The following is a 14989-nucleotide window of genomic DNA, read 5'->3' as shown; positions in this document are numbered from 1 at the left end:
AAAAAAAAAAGAAATTATTGAAGTCAAGAGAGCAATAATGTGATATTTTTAACCAGCTTGTTTAGCCACTTTATCACAAAATAATATTTATTAAAAAATATTCTAAAAAAATATTTAAAAAACACCAAATGTGAGAGTAAAGAGAAAGACATTGTTACAAAAGATTTCTATTTAAAGTAAATGCTGTTCTTTTGAACTTTCTATTCATCAGAGAATCCTGAACAAATTTATAACATTTTTCCGCAAATATTTAAGTAGCACAACTGTTTTCAACATTGATAACAAGAAATATTTGGCACCAAATCAGAATATTACACAGAATATTATTATATTATGTGACACTGAAGACTGGAGTAATGGCAGCTTTGCCATCACAGGAATAAATTACATTTTACAATATATTATATTGCAATAACTCACAATGTTACTGTTTTTACTGAATGTTTGATCAAATAAATACAACCTTGGTGAGCAGAAAACTTCTTTCAGATAATATATAATACAGCTATGTATGTATTTAGAGAGAGAGAGAGAGAGAGAATGGTCGAGAATAATAATTAAGATGTGGAAAAAGAAGAAATGAAGCAGCAAGAGTGGTTAAATAATAGTTTATTCTCTTTCTGAAGATGATAAAGTACAGTTCAGAACAGTCCTAAACACTGTCTTCCTGATGAGAGAGTGGAAACAGCACACATACACTGAACATGCTGTGAATCAAACAGCTTTAGACAATATCAGACATGGGAACACTTGGATGTCAAACATCGACACTGATAAAGCCTTACACATGCCACAAAATCTCTCAATTTATTATACGGTGTGATATAAGGTCTATTCACTTGACTGATTCTAACAAGAGTATTAGGTGTAAAAGGGGGTGCACGCATTATTCATGGAGATCTCAGTGACATGACGGCTCAAATGGATCAACTGGGGAATTAACTATTACAATAACCTCAAAACTCAATATAGGGGCTGTACGCATTGTGCTTATACAATATAATGTGTACACGTATGTGTTTTTTTGTGACAATTTGTGTATTTCAATCCCTCTTTTTTTCTTTTAATATCCAAATAGAACCTTAAACCACTTACATTTTTATAGATCATTTTATTCTTAGGTTTTTCTTTGTATTTTCGGTTATGGTAAACATCATGCATTTGTGGAGTGTGTGCTTTATTCAACGCTAAACTACTTTCTCCTTTGGGGTGAGGCTTTCTGTGTGATAGAACAGTGCTAGTGGTGGTGGTGGTGGGGGGGGGGGGGGATTGGGGAGATCTACCTTACAACAATCATGTCATTGTAATATTTGCATGCTGAATTGTGACTAGTCTTTAGAAAACAGGCTTAAAGATGTCTTAATAGAAATGTAATATACTTGATCTACTTTACATTTGGGGTTATAACTATCATTTTACCAAACACACTGGATTTTCTTCGAGGAACTGTAAATCTAGTAAAAGGTAATGAACCACATTGTTCCCAGATAATCTTTTTTTTATGCCACGCACCTATTTTCACATTCTAACTGTGGAAAAACTAGCTATGAAACTACAGTACATTGTTCTCAGTTAGTCTGCCATTTGTACAAGTGTTATGTGCAGGTGGTATTTGTGCAAATTGGATAAAAAAAAAGATCTTGTGTGTGTGTGTGTGTGTGTGTGTGTGTGTGTGTGTGTGTGTGTGTGTGTGTGTGTGTGTGTGTGTGTGTGTGTGTGTGGAGGAAGTGCTTTGTGCTTTGTTCTTTCTGGACAACTGTGACCTTTGATTGTTGATAATGCTCACTATGCTCTTTTTAAATAGTACTCATGTGCTATTCAGTTATGACCAATGTGTGTGATTGTAATAAGGACACCTTAAAATAAAGTGTAAGCTTATATATTAAAACAGTGTAAATATACATTTAAGTACCACATAATATTCTTTCTTCAGTAAGCCTGATATCAACAAAATTTGAAGCACACTATTCCGAGGATTGCTTAATACAGGTACTCAACTAATGTGAATGTGTAAATAAAAAAAATAAAAAAGCTTATATTAAATATTTAAATATATCTGGGAGAGACTGTGTACCTTTTTTTGCTCTTCCCATGTGCTTTATCAACATGAAGTACCGCACTGATATAAGTGATATATATCTATGATATATATATGGATATCTATATGATATATAGATGATGTATGATAATGATTTAAATCCAATTCCATGTGGTCACAACTGAGACATGTTAATACCAGGTGTAAATGGGACCTTAAAGGCCCATATGTGTATGCCACAGATGTGTTTTGAGAATTTAGAGAGCATATGCACGTTGGAATGAGAATCTGGGTAGTGTGAGTACTGCCAAAGAACATAAAGAGCACTTTAAAGTGTCTAGAGGTGATCAGATTTGATACGTATTGCCAGGGAAACTGTCCCTCCTCTTCTCTCTATGTCTTCCTCTTGGCCATGCTGGATCGCAGCATCAGTGTGCACTCTTGTGGGACTTCAGGGTTGTCAATCATGCGTTGCCATAGCCGCTGCTCCTCGCCGCAGGAATCGTTCCAGTCTACTTCTTTCCCATAACTCAGACCTGCAGGACACAAGCAGGTCATACGATTGCTCTGTATGTAAGATCTAAACACAGAGATCTTAGCTGTACTGCTCAACTCTCAGACACCCACAGTGGAATCATTTCAAAGGTTGTTTAAAGAAATAAAATATACTTATGTTAGCTAGCTAGGTGACCATTTTTTGGCTGTTAGTGTTCAAAATGTTTTTTATGCAATTCACACCAAAAAGCCCATTTAGTATATCACAGTGAAAATGAATGAATTTACACAGTCACAAAATGAATGAATTTACACTAGATGGAAAGTTTTTTTAGTGTTTGAAAATTAGTCTCTTATGCTCACCAAAGCCTGCATTTATTTAAACAAAAATACAGTAGAAAACAGTAATATTGTGAAATATTTTGTATATTGTAATATATTTTAAAAAATAAATGTATTTCTGTGAAGCTAAAGCTGAATTTTCAGCATCATTACTCCAGTCTTCAGTGTCAGGAACATGTCATGGTTATGTTTGAACTATCAGCACATAAATATATCACTGTCTACATTTACTTTGTCAGCAATTTAATATGGGTGTGATAGTCCTTTTATTTTACATGTGAAGAGGTTAGCCAGTCCTAATCGGGGTCCTTTATTTATAGAAGTCTTAAAGGAATATCAAAGGGCTAGAGGGGGTGGAAATTAGTCATGCAAACTGATTTTAGTGCAAGAAACTTTGAGTAATATTTGTAATTATAAACACTGTAAAATGCCCCTTTAACACAATCATCAAAGTGAGTGAAGATATTAATAAAACTTATTTGTAACAGTAAATTAGTTTAGCATGAATACAAAATGTGTTGCAGAAACTAATGCTTCATGCATCACTGATGATGGATTTAAGAGACGATTAGAAAGAACATTACAGTGGAAATTATATTCAAGAACATGTGGGACTGAATGATTATCTTAATTTGAGTTAGAGAACATTGCACAGTAACGCACAATATAAAATCTGAACAAATCTGTCCTACTAATGTGGGGAATTAAATGAAATGGACTTCCATTAGTGAATGAAAAACTATGTTTCAGGTTGTGCTTTGAAAAGTTTGGCTCCTATTCCTGACAGAACTTGAGTATTTTGTGATTGACTTTCAAGTGTCTAAAAACTAAAACTATGTATAAAAAAAAAAAGAAATTGAAAAAAGCTAAAGTACAATAAACATATAAGAATAAAAAAACTATGTATAAGTTGAAGTATTAATAAATGAAAGTTACATAGAAATATATATATTTTTTAAAACTTAAAACAGAAAAGCACAACAAAACGACTAAAACTTTTATAAGTTGAAAATATAAAAATAAAGTCTATTTCAAAATATTACGAATTCAAAATATTATAATATACCCATTGTTTGCGTAAAACGCTGAATTTAGCATGTATGCCGATCTTGTGTATTTTTGATACAAAAATACAGATTGAACTTAAAAAGGCTAAGCTAAAGAAAGACTGACCTGTCCCTCCCCCGAGCCGAACGCCACCCAGGAAGACGTTGCTGGCAAGCGGTTCCCTGTCCCACACTGTCAGCTCCAGACACACGCTGTCCAGATCGCTGTGCTGCAGGCCGCAGTACGTGAAGGTGTGATTCCAGCGTGGGTTTACAGTACGCTTCACCACCTCGGTCTTGTGCTTTGTGCTTTTCTTGTCATCAGGCAGTAGGTATCTGATACACAAGCAGAAAACCAGGAGTGTGAGTTTGCGAGATATATATGAATGAAATCAGAGGAATTCAGCTCACCCTTTGACGAATGGGTCAGAGGACCCTCCTTTAACAGCCGTTAGGTTTTTTGCCTCTTTAACCAGCAGCTCCACCATTCCTCCTTTAGGAAGTGTGATGGTCTTCTTCTTTCCTTTCAGAAATCCCCTTTTCACTGAGAAACAGAAGAGAGCTTGATTACACACTTCAGTATTATATACAGGGAGCTCAAATATAAGCTTTGATGATGGCACGTTAAACATATAGTGTCCCGTTACAATGTTTAAATCATTAGACCAGTAGTTCCTAAACTGGGGCGACACAAAGGGTGTATGCGAACAAAATGCTGAGTTTTTGCCGTTTAATTTAATTCTACCCCACCTTAAAATTACATTAAAACCGAGCATGTATTTCTAACAGGCAAAATGCCGTAAAAGGTCAAATGCATGACATCCAATCAAATTACCTGACTGCATCCCGCACAAGCACTGTGCATGAGAGGCTGTGTGCTGCTGAGTCGGCTGCCATGGCAAATCGAGCTACATTACTGTCATTCTCGGCATTGTACCTTTGTAAATGTAGGAATTTAGCACTTACTAGCATGAAGAACAAATATAGACACAGAGAGTGCATGGAGATCCTTTTAAGACACAAACTCTCTTCAAAACAAAACCATACCCTGTGTGAGGGCTTGTTTTTAATGTTGAATATTATCATTATCAGTATTATAGGAGCAAGAATGCAACTTTTCCAAGTTCAAAAACAAAATGGTAATATTAAGTGATGTTCATTTTAAACACAGTATTGTCAGTATTGATTGCTCTATTTTGCAACGAAATAATAGTTCCAACGAAAGCCACAGCAGAACTGCAACGAATCTGAGGCTTTGAACGAATCGTGAGAGTCAATGTTTCATTCATAGATACAGTCACTTGCTTTGTAACTGAATGAATGTATGAATGACCCGATGGCTCAAGCATTAAGACAGTGACTTACAGACACATACTGGCGGTTTTACTTTATTTATTCACCCTCAAGTTGCTCCAAACCTGTATCAGTTGATGGATCTCACTGACTTTCATATTATGGCAAAAATACTATATACTAAAAACTATGGAAATCAATAGGGTCCCATCCACTGTTTGATTACTGACATTCTTCAAAATATTCCATATAAATTCACACAGGTTTGGATCAACTTGAGGATGAGCAAATTTTTTGGGTATACCATCTAAAGTATCACTTTGTATTAACCACCATTGCATATTCCTCTATTGAACATTTCTTATTTAAAACATCTGCAATAGTTTTTTTTTTCTGTGTAAACTATTAGATTAACGTACCTATCACAAAATTAACCAACCATGAAAAGTACCTAGTTTTTAAAACACAAAATGTTTGTAAATTTACATTATGCATAAATGTAACTTTAAACAAATATGTCCTTTTATCATTTTATTATATGATATGATATCATTATCATTTACTTTTTATAGAATTTAAAATATGACACAAAGTGTTTTACAGTCAGCAAAGCGATATGATATATAATATTAGATATTAAAAATAATTCAATATATAATACTACTAATAATCACAATAAATAATTCTTCCACTTAGTAATATAGTTAATTGTAACCTAACTGTAGGCTGTTTATGGCTTCGAGGCAACATCATAATTCAAGATCAATCCATAAAAAAATGATTGCCACATTAAAATTAAATTCATGATGTTCAGCCAAGGAAAATTGACATCTTCACCTTTTATTCAAATACTATTAAAATTTTGTTAAAGATTTTGTGCTCGTAGTTGTGCTTGGAGTCATTTGCTGTATTTGTGAAAACGCAATGAAACATGCCAAATTTTGCGGACATAATTTTTGGCCAGGCTGTCATACAAAGAAATTATGAACACATGCAAAAACAAACTTTTTTTTGCACAGTAAAATAAAACCTCTAGCTGTAGTTTGTCTTTTTTTGGCCAAATAGTTTTTGTCAGAAAAATACCTTAACCAAGTTTAGTGTTTTGTTCCTCCCTCATATTTAAAATATAATTTAATATTTTTTTATGGTTTAATCGAACTTAAGGTTAATTAAAAAATATATCCCCACTTTTTGCCACTACTGTAGGTCATAGGTTTTATCAACAATGAAAATGTGAAAGAAATTAAGTAGAAATTATTTCTAAGTCATACCTTGCACTTGATCCAGAGGCAGGGAGACATTTCTCTCTGCAGGAATGTACTTCAAAACCACTGTAAGTTCCCCTTTATAGTGCATCACTGAGTCCACATAAGACTCATTCTGACACAGACACACACACATTTCAGTATCACACTAATCCATGTCAACGCATTTCTTTTTATCTCTCGCTGTTTCTGTTTGTGTGTGTGTGTTCAGCTCACCCTAGGCTGTAGAGAGAACCATTCCTCTATCTGCGTGTCAAACTCCCAGGAGTCAAAGGTCAGCTCCGTCTCCCCCAGGAAGTTGTTGTGTCCAAAACGATCATGATGCCACACAGAAACCTGCAGTGTGCGCGTCTCCAGCTGAGAGTGACTGACTACATACTACTCAAAGGGACAGACAGATAAGAGCCTTTAAATCAATATCTCATTTACGATATCTCATCAATCTCAATAGAAAACGCTGTAAGGCAGGATTGAACCCTCTCTTACTCTCAGGTTTTCGTTGAAGACTGGGTTAGTGGTGTTGCTTTTGATGCTGGTTTTCCGCTTGCTTTGACGGGACTTGTCTGGCAGGAGATATGTTTTAATATAGCTGTAACACACACACACACACACACACACACACACACACACACACACACACACACACACACACACACACACACACACAGTACCAAATTTGTTGCTTCTGTACAATATCAGTCTCTGAAGCATCAGTATTAAATTGATATCTTAGACAACAAATAATAATTTGATGATAATATACAATTTATGAGAATATATGTGGATACTGGACAGTTAGATTTCTGTACCTTTCAACACATACTGTATTTAATTATTAATATTTCAGAAAAAAATTCTGAACATTTCAGCTAAATCAAAACTGAAAATGACTGTATTAAATGAAAAGGTCACCCATCTTTAAAAAAAAAAAAAAAAAAAAAGTCTTTTGAGTCTTTTGAGCTCTAAAAATGACAAAAAATAGTCCTTACATCCATAAACATTTTTTTAAAGCCATGCCATTGACTAAAAATTAAATCATTAAATTACTGAAAATCAACTATTAACAATTGTTTCCGATAATTGAAATAAAAGTAAAAATAAAATAAAATAAATATAAATGATAGCTAAATATTTATAAAACTAGTAAAAAATTACACAAACACATACAACTATTAAAACAAACTAAAATGAAGACAAAATATAGAAATAATAGCTAATTTAACAGTTTAAGTGATTACCATTTAACTAATTTAAGTGTATAAACAACAATACTAATATAAATAATTATAGAATTTACATTTAACATTATCACATGGAACTATCCCTTTAAATACAGTAAAAATTAATTAAATACTAATTGTGAATCTAATGTTAATATATGGACACCCCAAATACATGCAGTGCAGAGATGCACTACCAGGGCTCAAAGTGAAGTGTATAGCTGTCTCTCTCTCTGTGTGTGTCTGTGTGTGTGTGGCCTTACGCATCCGTGCGCTGTCTCCTCTCATCCCCGGTTGCTAGGCAGCGGCACTCGCGGACGAGCACGTTGAGTGCCCCTGTTTTATAGCTGTAAGAGATGTTGAGCAGGATCTCCCCGGAAACCCGCACGTTGCCATAGTCCCCCGTCTCACTGTACACGCTCATCATACTGTTAATGCTGGTCTGGAGAGAATATAGGGAGAGTCTTTGACTGTGCATCTTTCACAAGCTTCTGTTTAAATGTATGTATGTATGTATGTATGTATGTGTAATACAGAAAGGCAAGAGAGAGAAACTGAAGCGAACACAGCAACAGACAGACAGACGCACAGCTGTACTCGAACACACACACTGAACACTCACAGTGTCAGCATCTGAGTCAGGTACATTAAGGAAACCCCACTTTCTCTCCGAGGCAGGTGTGGAAGACTAGAATAAGACAGGAGAAAGACAGAAAGCAGAGAAGAATGACAGTATGAAGGCAAGCCAGGAAAAAAACAGAGAGCAGAGAAGTAGAATAAGAAAACCTATATAATGTGACAGAACACAGATTGCTAGAGCCAAGAAGGAACTTTTTCACATTTGATTATTGATTATTAGCTGTTTAAAGTGACAGTTCACCTAAAAATGAACATTGTGTCCTATTTACTAACCCTGATGTCATTGCAAACCCATTTGTACTTCTTTCTTCCATAAAAAGAGATTTTATTTTCTAGTTATGCACATTTCAGCAAAAACAAATATTCAGCTGAATTTTTGGTATTGGCAGTAGTAGTTTTGAGGGGACGAAACCATTGACCAAAAAACACCATTTAATTAGTATTTCTCAGTAGCCGAATTAGGTGACTAAAATATTGAGAACTTTACTACGACTACGTCTAATTTATCACCTGAGAACATAAATCCCCAAACAGCATACCAAATTCAATGAACAAAATGAAATTACCCATACATACTATTTAGTTTTGGTTTCGGGCTGAACGAAATATTTAATTTCGGTTTAGTTTTGTTAGAAAATTAATTCAGTGCATCCCTACTCTTTTCCATATAATGACATTGAATGGGAACTGGGGCTTTTGGGCTCCAAAAATGACAGAAAAACCCAATAAAAATAGTATAGGTTTTTTGAAGCCATACATTTTATGTAAAATGTAGCACAGGGCATATGAATTTACATGAAGACTTATGCGATTTAAGAGCTATGGCAGAAAGATTTTCAACAAGTAATAAATATTGTATCATTTCGGTCTACTCTTTGGAATATTTTATATTCTGACTTTATCACACAAATTGAATTGACCACTTTAATGGTTCTTTTTGTCATTCACTTTCACTGTATGTCAAAGAGTAGCATGTTCATGCATTCTTCAAAACATCTTTTGTGTTCCACAGAAGAACATAATTTAGATTTTGAATCATATAAGGTTGAGTAAACGATGGCAACTTTAATTCGGTGAAAACATGACCGTTCTTCGCTAGTTTTTTTCTCTTTTCTTGTGAAGAGTGCTAAATGAAGAGGAAACACATCTGACTCATCTAGCTATTAGAGACTGCGTGTGAGCTATGAGTTATGTCAGCTGTTTTGAAAGAGGCCACTTGTCTTCATGTTTCCCTGAATTATTTCTCTTTGTTGTGTCTTAATGCACCACCTGCGTCTGTATGTGTGGCCAAGAACCGGGAACTATGACAATTATGCACTTTCAGTAGTTATTGCGAGTTTTATCAATGCTGAATTGTGTGTATATGAGATTGTGCGATAAAAAATGCATGCATGGGTCTACCAGGTGAGTCAACAAATTAAGTGATCTCATGTAACTGGATATTTTGCCAGGAGGAGGAAATGCTAATATTTACAAGGATATATACTTATATTCAAAAGAATAGCTGGAACGAGTTTTATAGGGTACACTTAATATCTGAAAAAAGAGGGTAAAAGCAATGGGTTCTGGTTCCCCTTCTACAAGGCACACAAATATAAGTCTAAACATACAGTACACACATGCAAAACACAGAAAAAGGAACAAATATATTTTGTTTCAGTCAGACATTTGCACAAAGCCAGCAAACACACACTGCAGCAAAGCACCTGTGATTATGTTGTTTTTTGTGTGCGTGTGTCTGTGTAAATCATTATACCATTGATTGCGCACTGCAGACGCTCCGGTTGGTTTTATAGTGTGCTGATAACACCGCATCAATGTCCTCATCCGAGTCCTAGAGCACAAACACTGCCTTCAGCGAATATCACATTGAAACAGCACTGCTTTTCTTCATGCAATCACTTCACTCAGTGATATGATATCATAAAAATCACATTACAGAAGGCTGTCTCTTATCATTTTAACTCCCTATCCGGAAATCTATCTCATATCCTGCACACAGCAAAAAAAATTATGAACAAGATTGCTAGTGAGAAGTGGTTTAAGAGACTGTGGCTGAAATCTACCCCATCGTTCAGTCCTGGAACTGAGCGGCATCGACTTATCAGAGGATCTTCACTGAACCCCTCACCAGGATTACTGAGGTCCACCTCAGAGCGACTGCGATCTGTGAAGAACAGAAAATTAGATGCTCTGACTATTTTATATGATCTAATACTTCTAAGGACATAGACCGAGCCTAAAACCACAAGTGAAAATGCATTTATTTAGCATTTTCCGGAATATGATATTTACTTCTTTCATTGCAAATTACATCATTCCCATAATTTAAGCAAAAGGTTGAACTGAAACACTAACACAAATTTCCGAATGTTTTAGTATTTGGCATGTTTGTGTAAACCCCGATGATCATGTTCTCTAGCATGATTTGAGAAAGATCCAAAAAGCATCTTGTGCTTTAACGGAAGCAAGAACATCTGACAGTCTGTACAACAATGTTAACATGGCCTAAAACTGTTGTTCTCAACCAGGGTTGAGCCCTCTAAGATTACTTAAAATGATTAAAATCAGACTAAACAAACATAATAAGCTAAAGCAAGTAAAGGAAAAAATATCAATATATTTAATTATATTTTACCACTTGCCTAAAATTACCACTGGTCTAAAAATGCTTATTTTAATTAGTGTCCTAGAAATAGTGCAGAATCTTGAATATTTCTACATAGATTTGTTTTACTTTTTTTAAAATTGATTTTTCAAGAAAATGTTTTACATAGTATATCGAAGAAGAAAAAAAAAACATTAGAAAAAGAGGTAGACATTCTGTTTTTGAGGTAAGTATTGGTTTACAAATTCAAAGACACTGATTATTGTTTGTTTACATGACAGTATTTCCATTTCTTCTACATATATTTCTATTTTACATTTTGTAACTGTTCATTTCCATGTTTAAATTAGATTTTCAGTGTGGTCTCTGTACATTTTTTATATTAGAGTGAACTGATATAAGGACAGTTTCGCATGCAAATGTTGTTACTGGTGTCACTGGCAGCAATAGTATATATATGTCAAGTTGTTGCCATGGTGATACCTGATGAGAGGGAGGCTCTGGATATGGCGATAGAGGGTGTGCTGGAATCTTTTTGTCTCCGCCCATCCGCCATCTTTTCAGAAGTGCTGTCACTGCTTTGTATACTACACACGCTCTCTGCTCCATCCGGCTGAACAAACACACGGACACGCACAGACAGTAAACACTGCTTTCTTGCCATGCACACAAGTCTGTATATATGAATGCAATTGTGTTTTCGTGTGTTACCCTGTTTCTTGCCTCTGTCTGGGTTGGTGTTTTGACCATTTGTGCTCTCATGTTATTGGGTACCGCTGGTAACCCTGATGGCTCCACTGCAACCGCTTTCTTCCTAAAACACAGACACTTAATGAGAGTGAAACACTGACAGTCTTATTGAGAAGACACAGGCTTGAGACGCTAGCTTATTGCACTAAAGTATATACTGCCTATTATTATAATTTTTTTTTAAATAATATGTGAAACTATGCAATATACAATCATTTCAAACAGCGATATGCTACATTGTTGTCACATGACCTCATTGCAATGCATGCTTAATTAATGTTTAAACCATTTATGATATTACTCCTGGTTCATTTGTCACATTGCTAATGGTCGAGCATTGCATTGTTGCATACAGTGTTTACTGTGTTACATTTAAGCAACTGTAGTAGGTCTTCCTGTTTTTCCATGCATAAAGAAAAAGGCATACACTGCACTGCATAATTACTATAAACTGCAGGAATTGTATCAAAGTAAGTGATTCCAAGCATAGCAGAGTCAAGCTCAGTGGACTGTAAATGATGCCCCTCACCCTTTCCTGTTCTTCCCTGTCCTTATCTGGAATTGGGACGTAGGCGATCTCTCGTACTGTGGTGTGGATGATCTCTCCCTCTCTGAAGGTCTGGGAGAAGAGCCTCCATCTCCATAAACAAAAACAAATGTTCATAATAAGAATCGAATCAATGCCGTTAAGCTAAATACACAGTCCTTTGGCCATCTGTGTATTATTCAATAGTGACCAATAAAGTTTAGGAAATTAAATTTGGGTATTTGAACATGGTATTCTGCTCAGGGTATAGTGTTCTCAGATGATAAATTAAACCAGTAGTAAAGTTCTTTGGCAACAATATGTCAGCTGAACAAATTTGCATATTGCTTCTTTAGCATCCTTTTTGGTCATGCGTCCACACTGACATGTTCACCCGCTGTTGCTTATCCACATTGTGTGCATGTAATAGATGCTGACACGGTCACTGTTCCGTCAATGGTTTCGGCCCTTCAAAACTATTCTGGCTGCAACCAATGTTGTGAATGTTTTTGGATGCTGAAATATGAGGTGCGTCACTATTAATTAACACAAAACTTGTACTTTTTTGTCAATGCTGCTGTTCACCTGGACATGAACAAACAATGATAATATTTTTATTTTGTATACACTGAAACATGTAACTATTCTAGTATTCAAATCATTAAAAAGAGCCTGGAGAGGAAAACCTTCCATTATGTCAGGGCATTGTGTAAAATGTATGGCAATATTTCCAGGCATTGTTTGATGGATGTTTGTGTTGACACAAACTCTGAGTTGATCTCACCTGGAGGACTGCTGAGGATTGACTGTTTGACTACATCAGTGATGGGTACACCGACATGTTGAAACCTCTTGGATCTCTCTTCCAGAAACCATTCTCCTGTAACCACCTTCAGTTCCCTATGACAGCAAGTCACACACAGACAACACTGCATAAGCCACAATTATAGAAGTGACAAGCATTGCTTAACTGGTTCACCAATTAAAGAGCCTATGAACTGCAATTTTCCATACTGCGTTGACACATTTCCTATTGAAATAAGTTGGTGCAGAACATGGATTAAAAGCCAAAAAATGCATTTCATGGTGTCTTTCATCTTTTCAGAGCGTGTATGGATATTCTGTGAGACTCACGCAGACTTTGCACACACAGTGCATTTGCAGTTGCTGCCTGGAGGCGTAGCAGTGCAGAAGTTGCAGATGCGCCGATGACAGTTGGTACACACATTACCCCTCTGCAGGATGAGACCCAGAGCACGCAGACATACGGCACACTCACGCTGATCAGCTGAACTTCGCCGCCCGGCTCGCCTCAGTTCCAGAAGTTCATTTTTCAGCTTCCTGTAGAGGCACAACTGGCATCACTGTTGGGGAGTAACTAAACGTAGCCATTAACTACAGTAGGTCTGTTTCTTATAACACGGTTTATCTACTCCAAAAAGAAGCTGAATTTTCCACAAATCCACAGATTTGTTCGCTACATTTTAAGTATTTTTTTAAGCAGAACATTTAGTTTATTATTATGCGTTTGAAATAGAATGGGGCATCAGTTACTGTCGGGAAACTGTCACTGTAGACAGCATCACTGATTATAATGAGTTCTATTTGCTTTTGTTGTGCTGCAATATAATTAAAAATAATCTAATTGGATAGTTGTATACCTATTTTAAGTAGCTTCAGTGTAGTTAGCATTTTCTTTCAAGTTTATAGAATAGCTAACTACTTTTGCAGAAGAAAGAAAATGTCTGTTTGTGATGATGTGCAGGTGGAAGACTCTACCTGATGCGTTTCTCCTCTCGTTTCCTGACCTTCTCGTCTTTCTGGAGAACACTGAGGATCGTCTGCTTTTCGTGCTCCAGAAGGAAGGACAGATTAAGGGACCCGGTTGTCTTCGCCATGACCATTTAAAGAACCGCTCACAGAGCTCAAGGAAAACTCAGCCAATAAAACTGGCCACAAACCAATAAAAATTAAGCTTCATGAATGCAGCTTGAATCCTTATGAATTAATGAAGGATTGCTTTGGCACATCTACATGTCGACACAAAGGTCATCTGCCCGCTCCTTCAGACGATAACATTAATCTCTCAGCAATTGTGGCAGGTCTTGTGATCCTACTGGTCAGTGCATTAACCCTTTCACCTGATGAATGCCTGCAAGAATAACATCCATATAAAAAAAAAATCAGTGATCAATCCGGGTATTTTATGTGTAATACTTACAATATACATGGTAAATCATGATTCATGTCTTCTGACCTAGTTAATTGTTCATGATCTTTTAAAAAAATAGAGTTTAATATAATATAAATATATATATATAAAATATATAATATATAATCTAAAACATAATTACGTTCAGAAATAAATAAAAAAATTCTACTGAAAGTAAGTTGAAAAAAAAAATGATTCTGTGTTTCCATCAGTCTGCCTGCAAGGGTCAAAGAAAGAGAGGGTAGAAAATCATAATGAAAAACCGATTATTACTCTTTTCAATGCAAAAAAACTAAACAAAAACAAAAAACCATCCACCTTGGCTCACAAATATCCTCAAGAGGGAAAATTATTAAAAATGTCTGACATGACCACTTTAAAACTATAATTATTATGCCTCTCATTACAAATATCAAACACAAAACAGTATCTAAATTATAAAATATAAAAGAGCACATTACATACAGAATATGAATAGCAATCCATATATATATATTATACATGTATATCCTTATATATAACAATAATTTAGAGACAAAATCAAGCACTTTTTAT

General features: G+C 35.4%; 1 protein-coding gene across 1 annotated transcript; it reads right to left on the bottom strand.

Annotated features, from left to right (window-relative positions):
* Positions 1-2320: 2320 nt before the first annotated feature.
* sytl5 (synaptotagmin-like 5) lies at positions 2321-14256 on the bottom strand. The gene is made up of 16 exons (XM_081367925.1): positions 14002-14256; positions 13357-13563; positions 13007-13122; positions 12226-12334; positions 11658-11760; positions 11430-11559; positions 10405-10505; positions 10095-10172; positions 8322-8387; positions 7963-8141; positions 6966-7068; positions 6696-6857; positions 6486-6594; positions 4333-4465; positions 4049-4257; positions 2321-2574 (listed from the first exon to the last, which is right to left on the bottom strand). The coding sequence occupies exons 1-16, from the start codon at positions 14124-14126 to the stop codon at positions 2432-2434; spliced, it is 2073 nt and encodes a 690-aa protein (XP_081224051.1). The 5' UTR covers positions 14127-14256; the 3' UTR covers positions 2321-2431.
* Positions 14257-14989: the final 733 nt, after the last annotated feature.

This window comes from Scardinius erythrophthalmus, assembly GCF_964197995.2.
Source record: "Scardinius erythrophthalmus genome assembly, chromosome: 6".
Lineage (NCBI taxonomy): Eukaryota > Metazoa > Chordata > Actinopteri > Cypriniformes > Leuciscidae > Scardinius > Scardinius erythrophthalmus.
Note: the sequence above shows the minus strand (reverse complement) of the source record. Positions and strands in the feature narration are given on the sequence as shown.